The sequence below is a fragment of the Oryx dammah genome, unplaced genomic scaffold, assembly GCF_014754425.2.
Source record: "Oryx dammah isolate SB20612 unplaced genomic scaffold, SCBI_Odam_1.1 HiC_scaffold_2, whole genome shotgun sequence".
NCBI classification, from domain to species: Eukaryota; Metazoa; Chordata; class Mammalia; order Artiodactyla; family Bovidae; genus Oryx; species Oryx dammah.
Genome location: NW_024070186.1, coordinates 146084500 through 146104799, shown reverse-complemented (window position 1 = coordinate 146104799; position 20300 = coordinate 146084500). Strand labels below are relative to the sequence as shown.

The following is a 20300-nucleotide window of genomic DNA, read 5'->3' as shown; positions in this document are numbered from 1 at the left end:
TACACCTGAAGCTTGTAGAAGAACTGGCTTAATGTTTATAAAGTTCATTTTCATGAAACCTTAAATGCGGCAGTAAAACTTTTAGGAGGAGTTAGGCAAGTGGATTAATCATTAAAAGGAGAGCATTAGATGAATTACCTAGGATTCATCTCTTTCCTATTCAGAAGTCCTTTGGTTGTAGCCACATGTTCCAGGAAACACACTCAGAAGGACAATGCAGACAGTAGAGTGCAGTTTAGTACACCGGCAGGCCCAAGGCAGAGTCTCCTCTTAGCCAAGGACCCCGACCAGTTTTTGTGAAAACCTTATGTACCCTAAATGTATAAGGTTCCCTAAAACTAATCTGAACAAAGGAAAAAGAAAGATACAGTCAAAGTTAACCGTGATCATATGCCTTAAGCCTAGGTAGTTAACAGTGGACAATTATCAATAGGCCTGTGGTCATACCCCAATAAGCATAATAGAATGTATGATTCTGTTCGGTTAAACAGATAATTAGGGTATTAATTAGGGTATTTTTTTAGGCAACGGAGAGCCCTGGGGCTGGGGCTCTTCCTTCCAGGGGCCTGGTTTTCCAGTTGGTATGTCATCTCCATAGATACTGGGCATATAGCTCAAAGTCCACCATCCAGCCCAAGATAGAGTCCTGCTTTCAAGACAGAGCTTGTTCTGTTTCCTCCTTCACTTTTATGAGGCCACATCTCTCAAAATAAATTCTCATGGAAGTCTACTGCTTCTCCCAGAACAAAATATGTTAGTCATTTGAAGGTGAAATCAGCCAGGGATCTCTTTTGATGCTGCTTTTTAAACAAATACATATTTAAATATTTTTAATGACAGCTATGTGGTGAGATGTTTTGTTTTTCTTATTTGCTAGAAGTATGCCTGATATGGGCTTCCCAGGTGGCACTGGTGGTAAAGAACCCACTTGCCAATTCAGAAGACATAAGAGATGGGGACTGGATCCCTGAGTCAGGAAGATCCCCTGGAGGAAGGCATGATAGCCCACTCCAATATTCATGCCTGGAGAATCCCATGGACAGAACAGCCTGGCGGGCTACAGTCCATAGGGTCACAAAGACTAGCACACAACTGAAGTTGCTTAGCACGCACGCACACACATGCCTGATACATATCCTCAAAGCATTTTTGACAGGGCAGCATACAGTGGGTTTGATTGCATGTTGAATATTTGAAATTAAACTTCTTTTTGTTGTTTAAACTGTAGGTTAAATATTACCATCACTGAATTTAGTTAAATATTTCCATTTTTAACTACAAGGCTCATAAGCTCGGATATTACAGAAGATATTTGACTACAGAGGTAACTGCTGTAATTTTGGGCAGTAACAATTAGCTTTTACAAAAATAAAGGGTCTTGAGGGAAATGTGCCTAGTCTTTTAGTTTAATATAGCAGTTGGCAAATGTAGATGCTTAAAAGCTTTGAAATCCCAATATATGCCATCAACGTGCTGTAATAAAATAATAAATTAATTCAGATAAAAAGATTATCCATCAGGGCCACCAGCATAGTAGAAGTGTGGTTTCTGTGTGATCAGTCTGACCATAAAATTCAAAGATAAAGTTTCACTCAGAATGAACAATATGATAATTGCATTTAGTTCTGGATGTTTTTTTATCATAGGAGGAATGGTTTGGTACGAATTGTGTTAACAGTTGGTAAAAACCTGAGCCCTTAATAATGTCAAGAAGTAGGTGGCTGTCTTTGACATTTTATGATCACAGAATTGAACCTATTCCCACTAACGGTAATCCATCATTTCCACCCTCTTTTCCTCTCGTAAACACCATGCTGACTTCATTGTTCCAAGTGAGATGACCAGAGGGGGCTGTTTCTAAATCTCCTGTGTCACATTGAGATAGAAAAGTGGATTTCTACTTTGGTACCAAAAATGTCTTTCACGTCTAAGTGCTTTTCACTCTACCGAAAATGTAATGTTTCTTGAATATTTCATTCTTTCATTTTCTGAAAATGAATATAATAAACCAGGAAAATTAACCACCACGGGGCTCTCTACATTTTGGCGGCCATTTGGAGGAAATTTCCTGCCAACGGTATAAGAGATAAAAGAGAAATGAGGGAACACGATGATTTGCTGCAATCTGAAATGTTGTGCGTGTTTTATGAAGCGCAGATGTAAGATTTTCCACCGTGACAGCGCCCTTGTTGTTATTGTTGCTCAGTCGTGTCCAACCTCCTTGTGACCCTGTGGTCAGTAGCCCGCTGGGCTCCTCTGTCCATGGGCTTCTCCAAGCAAGAGTACTGGAATGAGTTGCCATGCCCTCCTCCAGGGGGTCTCCCAACCCAGGGATTGAACCTAATGCTCCTGCATTGGCAGGCGGGTTCTTTACACTCTGATAGTATGTTTTGAAAGGAGAAGCAGCAGAGGAGAAAGACAGGATGTTTGGGTTGATAGCCCATGAGGAATGTTGGCAGGCAGGGCTGTGTACCCCATAGAAGAGAAGGCTGGCACAGAGCTTCATGTCTGCAAGGCCACAACCAGCAGGGCTAGGGGCTTGTTGCTTTGTTGCCTCCGAACACATATTGTGCAGCCCCTGGGAGCATTTGAGGAAGACAGATTGTTTTCAAGGCAAAACAATGAGAACTGTTCAGGAGTGGAGCAAGCAGGCAGCTTGCTTAACGCTTTTCTTGTCCTTACACATGTTCATGGAAAGACTAAAAACTCACTAGATATGTCCTTCAGCTTGAAAGAAACTATACCTGGCTTACTGAGGCCAGTGCACTGCAAACACCCCACCGAAGCATCCTCTCCATTTCTCTGTGATCCCTGTCGACTAGGAGAATCTACCTGTGTCTGGAGGGAAGGACTGTTCCAGGTTTCTCACTGGGGGAAGTGGTGCACCAGGTCAGAGCATCCACCTTGGTCTAAGCCATCCTCCCAGGGCTCAGATCTTACCTTGGGCATTGTTAGCTATGATTCTGTATAAGTGGTTTATCTACCGTGTGCCTCAGTTTTCCTGTCTATAGGATGGAGGTGATAACAGTACCCACATCGTAAATAAAATCGTGCCTTGCAGTCGTGCCTAGCAGACAGGAAGCGGTAGCCGCTGCCGCTGCTTCTGTTGTAACTGTTGCTGTTACTCACCCAAGATGTGGCTTTTGTTTGGTTTAGATGAGCTGCTGCAGAAAGAACAAAACTACTCGGACGACGTCTTGGCCAACATAATCAGTGAACCGAGGATCAGCTACGGCAATGATGCTCTCATGCCATCTTTGACCGAAACCAAAACCACCGTGGAGCTTCTTCCCGTCAATGGCGAGTTCAGCCTGGACGACCTCCAGCCCTGGCATCCTTTCGGGGTCGACTCTGTGCCCGCCAACACGGAAAACGAAGGTAAGAAGCCCAAGAGGGAACAACAGTAGTCTGCTACATATGTAATCTCTCTCACATTCCTAAAGGGTGAATTTCTATATGAATTTTTTTTAAATGCTTTCTCACTGAGAGGTGTTTTGTTGGTTCTGGAATGAAAGCACAGCACCCAGTTAGTGTCCTTTAGACAGTGGCCACAAATGCCCACCTTCAAAGAAAACAGGTGATGGAATTACAGAAATCGCAGTTCACTCAGTGAACAGAGAAATTTCGATGGGGCCTGTATAAATGGAGGTTTGAAAGAGACCCAAAAGGTCCTCGTCAGTTATTTATTTTAGTGCATTAAATTTCAGATTGCATTAAATGTGAAAGGCAAAGATAGAAAAACACTCAGATCATGGAATGTAATTTTGCTTAAGAATTAACACAGTTTGAGGTTTAGAAAGTTAAATACAAAGCATTTGTCAAAATTAAGAAGCACATTAATCTAAATGTTACTTCCTTTGATAATTCAAAGAAGCAAGATTTTTCCCTGTCAATAAACTGGCACAATGGATTATATATATACTCTTTCGCAGGGATTTCTTAGCAAAACTTTTCAAATAGTATCTATTGGGCAGAGAGAATTTTTTAGTTCTTATTCCAGTACATGTTCCAGAAGTATGAAATTTCAAACAGGGGAACACCTTGATTTTGAGATACTAATAGTTTGTTTTTCAAGAACACAGGATTTTATCTGTGATTCTTATTTGTTAAAGTAACGACTTTTGATGGCAATATTTGTAATATGGATATTTGTAGTATGGATACCTCAAAATACAGTCAGTCACTCCTCCAACTAAATATAAATCCAGTTTTAGACCTTAAGTGCACTGGAGAAACTTTTTTTAAGAACCATTGCAAAAAATCTTTAATATAGGCTGCTCTTATAAGAGAGGTAATCACCACAAATTCGTTTTATTCATTTGAAAAAAGGTACCTTTTGGTAATAATATCAGATACAAATAGCAGTGTTATTTATAATGTAAAAGTAGTTAAGACTACCATTTATAAAAACAATTCTAACATGGAAAAAATAAAAGGAGATTTAGTATCAAAGAGCTGGGTGACTTATGAAATTGTATTATTACTAGGATGCTACTTGTGTCATTTTTTTAAAGATAATACATTTTGGTCATTTAAAATCCTCATCACTTAATCTCAAATGAGAATTGTTTGCAAAAAATGTCCAATCTCATTTTGTAAATAGAACACACGCAAGATTTCCTCTTTTCTTTTAAGATAACGGTTGTTTAATTGACAGAAAAATAGGTAACATGTATGAGGTCTCACAAACTTTAGTAGCAAATTGCAGTCCTTTATGCCCTTTTTATACCAAATAGTGTTAAATGTGTAGTTTGTCATTTATGTCCAGGTTTTAGCTTTTTACAGAAAAACTTAAATACATAGATTATTCTCTATTTTTGTTAAAAATTACCCCTGCCACTGAGAACTTATTTATCTCCAGTGTGCTTCTAAAATTATAAAGAATTGCCTATCAATTGCTTATAATTTAAGACCTTTCACATATCTTTAAGTATATATTTTCCATAAATGAAATGTTCCCATTTAATATTTTCAGTTATATATTGATTTTGGAAAAGTAGGCTAAAACATACTTTAGAGTTTACCTAAATCATTTTTATGAATACACACACAAGTAATAGAGACCATAAATTGTAATTTATTTATGGGTAAAGTTTATGGGAAGAGATTTAGAAAGCTAACAACAGAAGCTGAATTAGCAGCAAAGTGAAATTAATTCACAGATATTAGCATTGGTGTTTGTTGTAATATTCAGTATATCCTTTAAAAACGTGAATGCAAAGCTTAATGAAGATAAAGATACTGTAGCCCTGTTTATGTTAACTCTTCAAATTTAGTGAACACAAAGAAGTGCAGTGTGTAGTTCCACACAGCACAATAGAGAATAGCAAAAAGTTATAATAATCCCTGAAGGTGTTGGCTTCCCTGAATTTCAAAATTTCCCTTTCTCTATCAAGTATTAAGAGCTTAAGTGCTTCATATGTGAATATCAGCCTACATGTTTCCTTGGTTGTCATTAATGAAGGAAACGGAACTTTGCATTTATTATATTAATAGCATAAATAATAGCAACAGTTAAATAAATCTGCCTTCATATGCCCTAAGTATTTTATCTTAACCTTGCTGCTAAGTCGCTTCAGTTGTGTCCGACTCTGTGCGACCCCATAGACGGCAGCCCGCCAGGCTCCCCTGTCCCTGGGATTCTCCATGCAAGAACACTGGAGTGGGTTGCCATTTCCTTCTCCAATGCATGAAAGTGAAAAGCGAAAATGAAGTTGCTCAGTCATGTCCGACTCTTAGCGACCCCATGGATTGCAGCTTACCAGGCTCCTCTATCCATGGGATTTTCCAGGCAAGGGTACTGGAGTGGGGTGCCATTGCCTTCTCCGATCTTGATCCTATATGTATTCATAAATGTATACATGAACGCGATTAAAAATTACATACATTCTATTTAAACATGCTTCTTATGTTAAACTTTCTAAATAGTAACCAAACTGATTTTGTTTAGAAAAAAAAGCGGGGGGTGGGGAGGAGAAATAGTGACTGTTCCTTTTATGTAGAAATAGCGAAAGGAATTATTTCATTTCAGTAGAGCGGCTTTCTGAAATCAAGCCCCTGGTGCCACAGTCAGCATTCTCACTGTCATCCTGTTCTTCTGCCCCTTAACACTTCTCCCAAATCAAGCAAGAAACAATTAAGTGTTGGTCCAAGTTAGAAAGCATACTGTGATTTTTTTTTTTTTTTCCTCCTTCTCTTGCAAATTAATCCAAAGAAGGAACACTGGACTTACTATCCTGGCTTTCCCCCAAAGTGATCCATTTGGATCACTGATCCAAAAGGTCAGGGTCAAGTACAAAATGGTTTAGCGATATCGCAGAACAGCAGTGGACTAAATACACACCTCAGGACACTTGAGTGTTGCCAAGGTTGATACCCAGTTGGACAAAGTCTGTGATTGAGTGCCTCTGGAGCCCTGACTGGGAAATAGATTGCCTCAGTTCAGTTCAGTTCAGTTGAGTCGCTCATTCGTGTCTGACTCTTTGCGACCCCATGAATCACAGCACACCAGGCCTCCCTGTCCATCACCAACTCCCGGAGTTCACTCAAACTCATGTCCATCGAGTCAGTGATGCCATCCAGCCATCTCATCCTCTGTTATCCCCTCCTCCTCCTCCCCTCAATCCCTCCCAGCATCAGAGTCTTTCCCAATGAGTCAACTCTTCGCATGAGGTAGCCAAAGTACTGGAGTTTCACCTTTAGCATCATTCCTTCCAAAGAACACCCAGGACTGATCTCCTTCAGAATGGACTGGTTGGATTTCCTTGCAGTCCAAGGGACTCTCAAAAGTCTTCTCCAACACCACAATTCAAAAGCATCAATTCTTCCGTGCTCAGCTTTCTTCACAGTCCAACTCTCACATCCATACATGACTACTGGGAAAACCATAGCCTTGATTAGACGGACCTTTGTTGGCTTCATTAAAAGAGCTAATATTCCTATTAAATAAGGATGTTATTGAATAACAGCAAACTCTTGCAGAAGAATATTGGAGGCAATAATAGTTAAGATCTCAGAGTTCGAGTTCTGTTTTTCACCATCATCAGACCAACCCTCCTTTTCTAAATGTTAAAAAGTCTTCTTAATGAATCTTAAAATGAGCTGACAGTGTTTAGGGGGTTAGTCAATATAATGGATGTCAAAGTAAATGTTTCAATAAGTGTTCAGGCTTGACTACCAGTGGAAAATATAGCAGTCAAGTGTCTGCCCCCTTATGGATGTAACAAATATAGATGCAGACTGATACGGAGGTCCTGAATTGAAGTTTTTCTTCATATTATCCATTGGTGGGCTCTGAGAAGATCCAGGTTACAGTAAGAACTGTGCAGAAATGATTTGTGTTTACATGTAAAGCTGAGTTAGGTTCTGCGTTCACATAATCATCAATACATAAATGTCCAGGGCTTCCCTGGTGGCTCAGATGGTCAAGAATCTGCCCTCAGTGTGGGAGACCCTGGTTTGACCCCTGGGTCAGAAAGATTCCCTGGAGAAGGGAATGGCAACTCACTCCTGTATTCTTATATTCTTGTCTGGAGAAATCCATGGACAGAGGAGCGGGTGGACTACAGTCCATGGGGTCACACAGAGTCACACATGACTGAGCAACCAACAGGAACAACAAAAAGTACAGCAGGAATTTAGGAAGCTGTGTGGGATGCAGGACAATGTTTATTTGTATGAGTTTGCCCTGTGCATTCCGTCTAGCATCCCAGGTCCCCAGCTATCAAATGCCATTAACATCCTCCCTCCTATCACAGTGGCAATCCAAAAGACCTCCACATTCCCCACCATCCCACACTCAAGAATGCTGTGCATCAGAGTTTAAATTCCAGCTATGTGATCTGGGCCAAGTCACAGAGTGTCTCTGACTATTTCCTAGTTTATAAAATGAAGTTGATAATAATTGCTAACTCAAAGGGTGTAAGCATTAAATAAGATGGTATGAAAAGCTCTTAGTAAAGTGCTTGAAATGTAGGAAACGTTCAGTGGTAGCTTTCTTTTTAAAAAACTAGAACCGGGACCTTATTAGAGAAGTTTTACAGCTTGTCTCAGAGAGTCACCCTATCACCTAAACAGTATCCATTAAGTCCCCTACATACGAATGGGAGTTTCATTCTGAGCACATGTTCGTAAATCCAGTTCGTTCGTAAGTTCATCAGAGTTAGCCTAGGTACCCAACTAACACAACCGGCTATATAGTACTGTAATAGATGTATAATGCATTTCACACAAATAATACATAAAAGGGGCTTCCCTGGTGGCTCAGACAGTAAAGAATCTGCCTGCAATGCAGGAGGACAAGTTCAATCCCTGGGTCAGGAAGATCCCCTGAAGAAGAGAATAGCAATCCCACTCCAGTATTCTTGCCTGGGAAATCCGATGGCCAGAGGAGCCTGGTGGGGCAATAGTCCGTGGAGTCGCAAAGAGTCGGACATAACTGAGTGACACATAGTACATAAAAAGTAAACATCACTGAATTAAGTAAAACAGACAAACAAAAAAAGGAAAACACGTTTCATCTTGCAGCACAGTACCTTGACAAGTACAGTAGGACCAGCTGCTTTTACACTTGCTTCTGGACATCCTGGGCTTGAAATAAAGATACTGTCCTACTGAGCTCTGTCCTGTACTGCACAGTAAATTACAGAAGAGCACAGCCACCTGTAGAGGCTCCACCTGCACAGTGTACCCCAGACACGTGAGCCAACGTGACTCAATAGCCAACCACACATTCACTTCTTTGAAAGTTTGCCACTCAAAGGTTCATATGTAGAAGACTCACTGTATGTAAGTCTTAAAATTAGTGAATGTAACAGACCATATAATAGTCATAAAATCTCACTTTTTCTCCCCATCTTCCTCTTCTCCCTCTCCCCAGAGCCTCGTTCCTTGCTAATCTTACCGACTGTGCTCCTATACAGGGCTATTGAAAATATCTAAAATTCTCAAAGGATTTCCTTTCATTGTTCCTGCAATCCTTATCATCATCAGAGCTTCAAAGGCCTACCAGAATTTGTTGTTTTTCTCAAGAACAATCAGTCAGATGCACACAGAGGGTCAATCACCCAGGCGTTCTTTTAATTTATATTGAAAAAATAAGTGTATCACAGAACAGTTTTCCAATATTTTAAGCTCTTTGACCAGCTGCGATTTGCCTTTGGGCATTTTTATTCTCTGGTTTTTCTGAGCCACAAAACTGAAATGGCTAAACCGAAGTGAGGCTGTTGTTCCTAAAACGGTTGTTTTCACGGATCATGAAATCATCTGGCTGAAAGCTTTTGTGTTGATAGCATTTGTGTTTGTTCTGTATTTGCATGACTCCCTGAACAGGCTAGGCTGAAGATCCAGAAAACGCAATGGCTACTGGAAAGTCTTTGTAGCCAGGAGTCAGCTTGTCTATATGTAACCCGTACACAGAGTACTCTAGTATTCCTCCAGAGACACAAGAGGTCTTGTAAGACCGGATGTGTGTGATTGCATCGAGAAATAGCCCCCTGGTCCGTTTTCACTTAGCTATAATGCAGCAATGAACAAAGCACTTTTAAAATGGGGAAAATGAGATTAAATAATGTCCTTCATCAAACCTGGAAGCCAGGCCTTTTCAGGCCTCTCTTAATCTACGTGTAAAACTGGTTTCCTGTTGCCCTTCTATCACCTTGGGACTGGTGGGGAGGAGAGTTTATGCTGGGCAACTTTTAGCTTAGAATTGGTTTATTATTAATGCAGTGAACACCAGAACCAACAAACTCAGAAGTCCTTGAGTTGCTGTCTTTCTATTTCTCTGTTTTTGTAGGGGACTATTTGATGCAAAGCTGCTGCAGGCAGTGAAATAACACATTTCTGCTAAAGTTTTCATGTTTCTTATGTTTAATTTACCACACAGCCAAAGTAACATGTTTTGAACACTACTGAAGTTACTTTATACTGAAGTTACTTTCTGGCTCAAATGGTCTATTTGAAAAATTAGAAATATTTATTTTGGACTGGGAATAATACACCCCTTTGTCTTGTCAGTGGATTTATTTTTTTTTTTACAGTGATGTGATTATCTTTTTAAAAATGCATAGGTGTCTGATCACTGAACACAAGAATACCGTATTTTTTGAATATTTATTCATATTAAATCAGCCTCACATTGTTAAACTAAGGTTTACGTCACTAAAACTATTGTTGTTTATCTTCCCAAAAAACAGAAAAAGTATTTATTACTATTTTCAAATAATACATGCACCTTCAAACAAAAAGGCAGAGAAATTTATAGGAGTGATCTCTCACCCACAATAAACTAATGATAGCTTTTTTGTGGTAGTATCTTTCAGGCTTTTTCCTATGCACAGTTGACGTGTTTCCATATTCCTTTGAGTAATTCAGGAATAGGGCTTCATCATTTGTAAAGGTCTTGGGCATACATGTGCATGTTCAGCCCTGGGAAAACCTAGATTCCTGGTGACAGAACTGAGGTTCAGGAAGAATGACATTTGCCCAGGAACACTGAAAGTACAAGTGGTGGCATTAAAATGGACCCCGAGACTGACTACCAGGTCTTCAACCAAGATTTAAAGCACAAACTCAGCTGCTTTCCCCTGAGTCACAGTTGCTAATGATTTAACCACTGATGAAGGTTTTGCTCTGTGATTTTGGTATCTTTTTCTTCATCTGAAGCACCATTTGGGGCTCTTGTCATCAGGAAGTCCTCAAAAAGTATAATAATCCTTCCATGAACACCATTTTATAAGGAGTAAGAAAGTCTCTTATACAAGGGAAAAAGGATGAAATACAGAGAAACAGTATTGCTCACATGTATTTGTGAGTTGCAGAAGGAAGTAGGTCTTCATTTGATAATGAACAGAGTATTAGTCATCCTCACAATAGGTGTCATAGATTAATTCATAAGTAGGATATTTAATAAATGCAATTTTATAGTATTGGAGAGTTTCTGAAATGGATTTTTAAAAATTTTTGTTTCCTCGTTAACATGAGAAGAGTTACTATTTCTATTAATATTTTACTTATTAAAAAAACAGCCTCAGATGTGGTCATTTGCCCTTGGTCACTTACATTGTAAACATCAGGTGTGGCTGTCTCCACCGCCCTTTCCCCTCTCACGCTACCAGGCTGCATGATAAAGGACCAAATCACCTTTTCCTTTGGATGTATCCAAATGTCTTGGTATTCTCAGCAACATTTTTTTCTCCTATTTTGAAGATTTGGCTTGCTGCCATTTTCTTCTCCCTCACTGTTCCTGCCGATGTGTGGCATTCAAAATTGACTTGGGCATATAATCCCATCTTTGAATGCCTGGGCTGTATGCATCCCTAAGCTGTATGGTCTTGTTGAAATTGCTGATCCAGATGCCATCCCGTCCAGGACACCTTCTCTTTCCACGGACACCACTGCTCACTTTTTCTTATCTTCTTACCTTTCTATTTCCAGGGCCATACCCAAGAGGCTTTATCCCTCCTTCCTGGCTTTACTGACCTTCCCAGGTGGCTCAGTGGTAAAGAATCCACCTGCCAATGCAGGAGACGTGGGTTCTATCCCTGGGTCAGGAAGAAGGAGAATGAAATGGCAACCCACTCTAGTATTCTTGCCTGGGATATCCCATGGACAGAGAAGCCTGGGGGGGTTATGGTCCATGGGGTCACAAAACCGTCAGACATGACTTAGCGACTAAAGAACAACAAACCACCTGGCTTTGCTGTCCCCTTGTCTATTGTTAATCCTAAAAGCTTTGTTTCTCTCCCTTGCCCATTTCTTGAAAGACCAGGGTAAGTTCAAGTTAATATTTTCTGAGAACCAGAAGCACTTTGGAAATACCAGCTAATGGTAAATAATAGTGGACACTATTGTGCTGCCATCAATGTTTTCTTTGGGTCAAACCCAAAATTGTGGAAGTCGACAAACACAAAAGGAAATACTCTCACTTCATATATTTCAACTGTATGTCATCTGTTAAATAGAAACCAGTCTTTAAAAATACAGAGAGAAAAAAAAAGAAAACACAGAGAGGGAGATAAACTCTGGCTTACCTCTGCCTCCCTCAAACTGGGAACAAATTTGATTGCCTAAATGGCAGATTATGTGGTGAAGCTTTGTTCTCCTGATAAATTCCTATTTGCATTTGCCCTGAGGATTTAAGTGAGTCCTTTTGTAGTTAATTAACTGTGAAATAAGATAAGGTTGGACAGTTGTAAAAGGAGTTATCTTTAAGATTTTCCACTGGACTGGGTATCATGTATTTTATTTCTAATCAAAAGCCAAGAAACTATCTCTAAACTCACTGGGAGGAAAACCCCCTCTCACCAGCCCCTCTCCTTTGATGTTGCCGCGTATCCTGGTGAGTGCTTTTATTGGAAAACTTAAGGAGCAGGATTGGCACATCAATAGCGATAAGCCATTTGAAGTGGTACCCCTCCCATCCGTGACGCTCGAGATTAACTGTGGTTCTTTTCTAGCTGCTCCTTTTTTTATATATGCTTTTTTCCCTTCGCTGTGTTCAGGAGCCACAACTTAACCATCTCGATTTGTCTCGTTTGCTTTCTGTGTGTCTTGCTTCCTGTACCCAGTCGAGCCTGTTGACGCCCGCCCTGCTGCCGACCGAGGACTCACCACTCGACCAGGTATAACCCAGCTCCCCGCCCCCACCGCGTCCCGCGCTTAGGCAGACGCAGCCCTTTTCTCCCGGGTCAGTCCCTCTGCATTGCAAGGTTGGAGAAGCAGGATGTGAAAGGACCGTGGAAAACAAACTTTAAAACTCTCCCTTGTTTTCCCTTACACTTCATTTCCCAAGTTCCTAATTAGGTGATTTTTTTTTTTTTTTTAATTCTTTCTGAGTGTTCCTTTTAAAACAATGAGAAAGAGCCCTTCCAATGCTTGGGGTTTTTTTTTTTTTTTTTTTTTAAGTGGAGAGGGTTCAAGAGACCCTATCTTTCCTCGAAAAATGGAAACCTACACAGAGGTAGACTCCAGCTGGTGGCGACCTGGTTACTTCTAGGAGCATCTCGTTTCTTCCTTTCTTGTTTGGTATCCGGATGCTCTGTTTCTAACTGAACAGGGCTCAAACTTCAGTTCTTGTTAGACATGTCTTCCTAAAAATGGCAGAATTAGAATATCTTTAGAGCCCAGAAATATTTCCATTTTATCTTTTGTGGGTTGTATATAGTTATTCTTGATGAGTGTCTAAAACACAGCTGAAGTCCCATGCCTGATTTTCCATACAAGTCCTTTATTTTTTATGCTACTTTAAATTCCCATTAACACTAGTATGGACACTTCTCTCTTTTTTTTGTAATTTCCTGAACGTTAAGAAGAAACGCGTTTTCACCTTTGTTCTGTATTGAGCCTAGGTCTCAAATTTACTTTTACACACAACAGAAGCATATATACATGCCTGGTTTTGACCCCATGCACAACCTCACCCAATCGATAGCACCATTGCTTTTAGTGGATCAGAGAGAGGAGAGAAATTAACTAAATTGGCAAATCTCTCTATATATTTTGGGAAGATTTTACTCCCAAGAGTGCAACCATACCCATATTTTCCCTCTGTATCCTCATAACGTCCCCTGCAGTAATCTCGGAACAGGGTGTTAACCTCACAGGGACATGTTAAGGCTAGGAGGTTGTTGGCCTCTGACCCCCTGTTCAGATGCAGCCAGAAGCAGGGCCCTGCCCCTCTTTCTTCCAGCTCAGGTTCAGGTTGCATCTGCCTCCAACCACCGTCACTGAGGAGAAGTTCAGAGTCTGCCTGTGGCTTCTTCGTGCCTCTGCAGTGTAATTAACAGGGCATCGGGGAGGGTGGAATGACTGATCTTGACAGCCGATCTTGATTCTATGATCCCTTTCTGTAGGGCTTTTCAGAGACATAAATTACAGTAAGTCAGGCACAGCTTCAGCTCGCCTAACGTCTTTCTTATTGCCCGTGTCACACAAGTGAATTTCAAGAAACGGAATCGACACATCCCCAGCCTGCTCAGCCCACTGATAGGGCCCGAGGCTGAGGGTTGCTTCCATTCTAACTGCATCTGAGACCAGCTCGGGTTGGTCCTTTGCCTTGGGCCATTTTTTCATGACACTTCCTACTTTATTTTTAAAGGAAGAGATGCTTCTCATCCACAGGCATACAGTGTGAATTAGAAGCACTCACTCAATAAGTTTTATTAAGTTGCTATATTGGGCACACAGGGCCATTATGTTCCTACTGAAATAACCAGGAAGAGGTAACACCACCAAAGTCTTTTTTTTTTAAAACATGAAATGGACTTTTCCATACATTCTTAAATGAAAGCAATTTGTTTTAAGAGTTAGAGGATATATAGAGATGGGAAGAAGCCTTTTCTAAAGTCCCCATTGTAACATTGGCAATAGCTCTTTTGTTATTTTATGAAGACCCCTTAGCTGCTTTGGAGGGTTGAAAGAATTGAAGTGATAAGGTCCTTGCTCTTAGGAACTTGAAGTAGCATAGAAGAACCACACTCTGCATATTTAGAAAGATGAGATGGAATTAGAAAGACAGGGAAATTCAAAGCAACAGAAAGTGTAAACCACCTTGTGATGTTTGGAATGTGAGCAGGTGGGCCATTAACCGAAGGGTGCCTTGCTGGAGATGAACTTCAGGATGGGTTTTGAAAGGTTTGGAGTATATCCATTTGCAAAGAGGAGAAGAGTTCTGTATGGATGAGAGAATGACCGGGGCGGTCTTCCTTTGTTACACTGTTGTAAAACTTGAGTTCCGCCAGGAGAGGGCCATAGATGGGAAAGAATTCTCAGAGAGAAAGTAAGGGCGACTCTAACTCAGGTATGTTTCTGAATAACTTTATTTGCTGGGTGTGTATTAAGATATACATATGCCCTGTATTTTTTGCACTTGTAATGAGTCTTTTGGACATGTGGATCAATTTTCCCCCTACGTTTTCTATTGAATAGCATTAGTTTTGGTTCTTGATCATCACACTTTCTGAGACCACATGCTTGAATCTACTGTGCCAAATTATATTGTTTTTTTTTTCCTGAACTTAGACGACCCTTCCAAGATTGTCCCATCATGTCATTCAACTGATGGCATTGTTTTTTTCACAATCACTGTTGTCACTTGGAAACAAGTAGAGAAAGGGCTTTTGTATAATCACAGCTGAGGAAAAAGACTTCTCCTTGACTTTCATATCTGAAATACCAGGACACAGTAACTTCTAGAATGTAGTGTCGCAGAGGGAAACCGTAATATCAGTAGTGATTTCTGGGGACAGTGACCTTTATAGCTACTCCGCTAGGCTTACTTCCTGAAAGAAATAGACTCTGAAGGACGAGTTACACCATTTGACCAGAATAAAAAAGATAAATAGAGACATACCTCACTTTATTGCACTTTACAGTTATTGCATTTTTTTTACAAACTAAAGGTTTGTGGCAACCCTGAGATAAGCAAGCTCCATTTTTCCAGTAGCATTTGCTCAACTCGTGTCTTTAGGTCACTGTTTGGTAACTCTCAGGTTATTTCGAACTTCTTTATTATCATTATATCATGGTGATCTGTGATAATCATCTTTGATGTTACTATTGCAAGAAGATTACAACTCGATGAAGGCTTAGATGATGGGTAGCCTTTTTTGGCAATAAAGTATTTTTAATTAAGGTACACACATTGTTTTTCAGAAATAGACTACAATACAGTGCAAGCATAACCTTTATATGTACTGGGAAACCAAAAAATGTGTATGACTCACTTTATTGCAATATTTACTTTATTGCAATGGTCTGAAACTAAACCCCCAATGTCTCTGAGGTGTGTTTCCACTATAATTTAACCACCCTTCTCCAGTCCTAATAAAGAAAACCAGATCCTTTGAGAAAGCTTCTTCAGATGAACAGCAGGCTGTTCCTGACTCACCATGACTTAGAGAACAAGAGTCCCAGCAGGGCTTAGAGTAGAATCAGAGCAACTCAGGGATTGCATAGGGTAAACCTGCAAGCAAAGGTCCATGCGATTTATTTACATCTTCTTAAATCATCACATCTCACTAGACACAGTTTCAGCTTTTATTATCAACGATATTTCCCTGGTGAAAGCTTATTAGTTTTTCCCCTTTAAATGAGATTTGCTTAATGAAAGGCTCTTCGGTGACTGACTATATGTGCTGTACAAAAAATGAACTCTTTTTCTGCTGAAAGCCCTGCAAACTGTTGTGCCATAATTAATTATCTGTTGTTCCAACTTACTGCATGAATTTGGAAATTTTTTGACCATTAAAAATACTCTTGGTATCCTTTCAGGAAGAGTGTGGGTTTTTAAAATTTTGAATGAAGAGCTAGCTCATTCTTTACCTTTTTATAATGTGGTTATTCTGTCTCACAAGTCTTGAAGGAAAGAGTATTCAAGACAGTTTTCTTAAAATCTCAGAAATATAGTTTTAACTGTTGCATTGTTAGATCCTGATGACAGAAAGAGGTAAGGTATAAAGAAATGACTTTAGTTCAGAAAGACCTCAGATTTAAAAGGGTTTGTAGAAAGAGAAAAATGTACAGCTAATGAGGGATAAACAAGCATTAGTGTCACAGCCGAATAAAAACTTGTATCAGGAAGATTAGAGATCAGAGTAAGATGAAATTTATTAGAAAGTGCTGATCATTTTAAGGCAGGAACATAAATAAGAATGGAGAGCCTTACAGTTCTTGTGACAGGGTTAGGGGGTCAGGGACGGTCAGTGCGCTGAGCGGACCAGTTAAAAGATGAGAAAAGGAGAAATTGTCCCCCTTTGATGGTGCTTCTGGCTTTCATGTGTATATTGAAGAGAATGGTCTTTTGTTAAAAGGAAATCAAAGCCCTAGAAAGATGAAGATGAGAAAAGAAGGCACTAGTCCTTTGTAATGGGCTTCCCAGGTGGCGCAGTGGTAAAGAACCCACCTGCCAGTGCGGGAAACACAGTGGGTTTGATCCCTGGGTCAGGAAGATTCCCTTGGAGGAGGGAATGGCAACCCACTCCAGTATTCTTGACTGAAAAAAATCCCGTGGACAGAGGAGCCTGGCAGGCTGCAGTCCATGGGATGGCAAAGAGACACACCTGAGCACACAGCTCCCATGGGAGCTGAAGGAACTTGGAGCCCAAGTAGGAGAAAAATCAGCAGGAACATGACGTAATAGCTATCTATTACTATATAATAAATAACCCCATAACTTAGCAACTTAAAAATAAACATTTCGCTTCTTATAATGAATTTCAAGGATTTCAGGCATGGCTTAGCTGGATGCTTAAGGCTCAAGGTCTCTCAGGAGGTTGCAGTCAAGACATCTGTCATAGCTGCATGCATCTGAGGGCTTGAGGTTTGGCTGGGCTGGTCAGGCTTTTTTCCGTGATGGTTCACTCACGTGGCAGTTGGCAGGAGACCTCGGTGCCTGCCCATGTGAGTCTTTTTAATAAGACTGCTTGAGTATCCTCACAACATGGCAGCCAACTTTCCTCAGACCAAGTGATCTGAGATAGATTACAATGGAAGCTGTCCTTTGCAATCCAGTCTCAAGTCATACAGCACCACTTTTGCTACATTCTGTTCATCAGAAGCAAGTCTCTATATATCAGGTCTACACACAAGGGAATTAAGTCCCACCTCTTGATGGTAAGAGTATCTATAATTAGTGGCTATATTTTTAAACTGCCACACTTCTCTACCCAAGTGTATGCCCCCTAGGACCCAGGTAAATCACAGGCTAGGAGAACTTGAGGGCAAGATCATAGAACCGCTCTCACTGATCTTTGTGGATTATTAAGACCTGGGAAGACAGGAATAAGAAAAACACAGTTCTGATGAGAAGACAGCATCACAGGCTGTTCCGGATGGAGACTGACATCTATCTAGGGTCCATTTTTGAATAGGTTGTTAAATGGAAGCTCTTTGAGCAGTTGGCCAAGGAATCCGTGATATGTCACAACCAGCATGAGCTCCCTGGATCCTGTCAAATTATCCCCTTTTCTCTTTTGTATAGAGTGTGCTGTTAGACTGGCCCGTCATATGCTGTGGACATTGCTTTTCACTTTTAACAAGATGTGTGACAGGGTTCACAGCACCTTGTAGATAAGATTGTGAGAGCGATAGACCAAAAGCAAGAAATTAGGTCCCATGGGAGCTGAAGGAACTTGGAGCCCAAGTAGGAGAAAAATCAGCAGGAACATGACGTCTCTTCTTGAGTTTCTGATCTGTTCAAGGCTATTGTGCAGAAGGGAGGTTCAGGCTTGTTCTGTGTTGAAAAAAGAGTGGAAGCTACAAGGAAACTGATTTTGGCTTAGTGTAAGAAACACCATTCTAGTAGACAAAACTGTCTGAAAATGCAGGCAAACTGATCTATTCCTCTCTTTTCAAGTAGAGCTGAGAGTTTACCCCTGGGTGGGAAGAGCAGAAAACAGGTGATTTTAGAAGCCATTCTTGTCCTAAAATTCAGACTTTTGATATTTAACTGCTACAACATGTAAATCATATTTATACTGCACTCTTTCACTTTGGGTTTTAAAAACTAGTTTGCGTTTTGTTTTTAAACTTCAAGTTATCAGAAAAATTAAATTCATCATAACAATTAGTCTAAGGATCATATACTAATTTATAAAGAAGTATTAGTACATTAGAAATTCTTAGTCCCACAGAAACATTTTTCAAAAATTACATACTGCAGTTCTTTATTCAGCAGATGAACCAGTTACATTTTGTATTAATATCTGCAACTAAATCACTTAACTAAATAAATGATACAATTTTTACAGAGCTTCACTGCATAGATGCATGAGCATAATTTATGTGTAATAGGAACAAAGTCCCAAAGTAGCAGTTTTGTTCTACCAAGTAATTAATGCTCATTTTTAAAGCCTTTTATTACTTTTCCTGAAGGAAAGAGACACATTATAGGCTAAACTATAAGCCCCTAAACCAAGCCAGCATATTCTAGGAACAAATCCTTGCCACCCTCCCAACTAGCATTTAACTTCTATTTTTCCCCATTAAGAAAAAAAAATTATAGCATGTGCTTAAAGGCAATAGAAGCCTTAAGTTCAAATTTCTTTAATCTTTAATTTCTTTTTGTTTAAAAAAGGTAGTGGTTAAGGATTTAAATATAGGGTGTCATTTTTCTTGAAGAAAGTCGTTAATCTATTTTCGTCTAACTTTAGGCTTAGGGGAAGTTTCTGGTAGGCTTTGTGTTGCAATGATATTGTTTATAGATAAAACAAATGGACTGGCCTTTGTGTTTTGATTATGGTACAATGCTTATGGTGTGATACAGGTTCGGGATTAACAAACATCAAGACGGAAGAGATCTCTGAAGTGAAGATGGATGCAGAATTCCGACATGATTCAGGATATGAAGTTCATCATCAAAAATTGGTAGGTGGCAGCCTGGATGGGAGGGGAGTTTGGGGGAGAATGGATCAACGTATGTGTATGTCTGAGTCCCTTCGCTGTTTACCTGAAACTGTCACAACATTGTATTGGCTATATCCCAATACAAAATAAAAAGTTAAAAAAATAAATAAAAACTGGTAGGTGAAAAAAGAAATGATACAGATGAACTTACAAAGCAGAAGCAGACTCACAGACTTAGAGAATGATGCATACGGCTATCTTTAAGATGGATAACCAACACGGTCCTACTGCAGAGCCCAGGAAACTCTGCTCTGTGTTATGTGGCAGCCTGGATGGGAGGGGAGTTTGGGCCTTTGCTGTTTACCTGAAACTATCACAACATTGTTAATTGGCTATATCCCCATACAAAATAAAAAGTTAAAAAAATAAATAAAAATTGGTAGGTGACATAATCTACCTCTTCCGGCCACTCTGTCTTGCCAAGTGACTCTCATTCCTCCTGGATTCCTCCAGAAATCCAGTTAAGGAAAAGATTAAAACAAAAATAACATGCTTGCCTATAGGTTCATCATGAAAATAGGAAGAAAAGAAAAAGAGGCTCTTTAAGATGGTAGTTCTTAGTGTATGAAATGGTTATATAGCACCACCGACTCAATGGACATGAATCTGAGCAAATGCCAGGAGATAGTGGAGAACAGAGGAGCGTGGTATGCTACAGTCAACAGGGTCACAGAGAGTCGGACACGACTTAGTGACTGAACAGCAACAAAAATAGGTCTAGAAAGCCGTTAAACTCACAAAGGACTTAAGATGGAATTAATTTCTAGTCTAGCAGCCATTTTAATTTACTTCCTGTCTGTTTTCTAAGACAGCAGGCTTTTGGTATGTTTGTGTGAAGGATCAAAATCTCAAATAAACAGGTGCAAATACTACTTAGGTTCACAAAACAGCATTCCTGG

The 20300-nt window shown here is 40.0% G+C and overlaps 1 protein-coding gene across 6 annotated transcripts in view; it reads left to right on the top strand.

The window, feature by feature from the left end:
- The window catches only part of LOC120853653 (amyloid beta precursor protein), a 305317-nt gene that overhangs the window by 269334 nt on the left and 15683 nt on the right, over positions 1 to 20300 (top strand). For 3 of the 6 annotated variants that reach the window (XM_040227622.1, XM_040227612.1, XM_040227635.1), the window contains 3 exons: positions 3157 to 3378; positions 12567 to 12620; positions 19262 to 19362. In XM_040227622.1, coding sequence (XP_040083556.1) covers positions 3157 to 3378; positions 12567 to 12620; positions 19262 to 19362 — 377 coding nt within the window. The remainder of the gene's footprint in view (positions 1 to 3156; positions 3379 to 12566; positions 12621 to 19261; positions 19363 to 20300) is intronic. The other 3 variants (XM_040227629.1, XM_040227643.1, XM_040227615.1) reach the window with 1 other exon arrangement.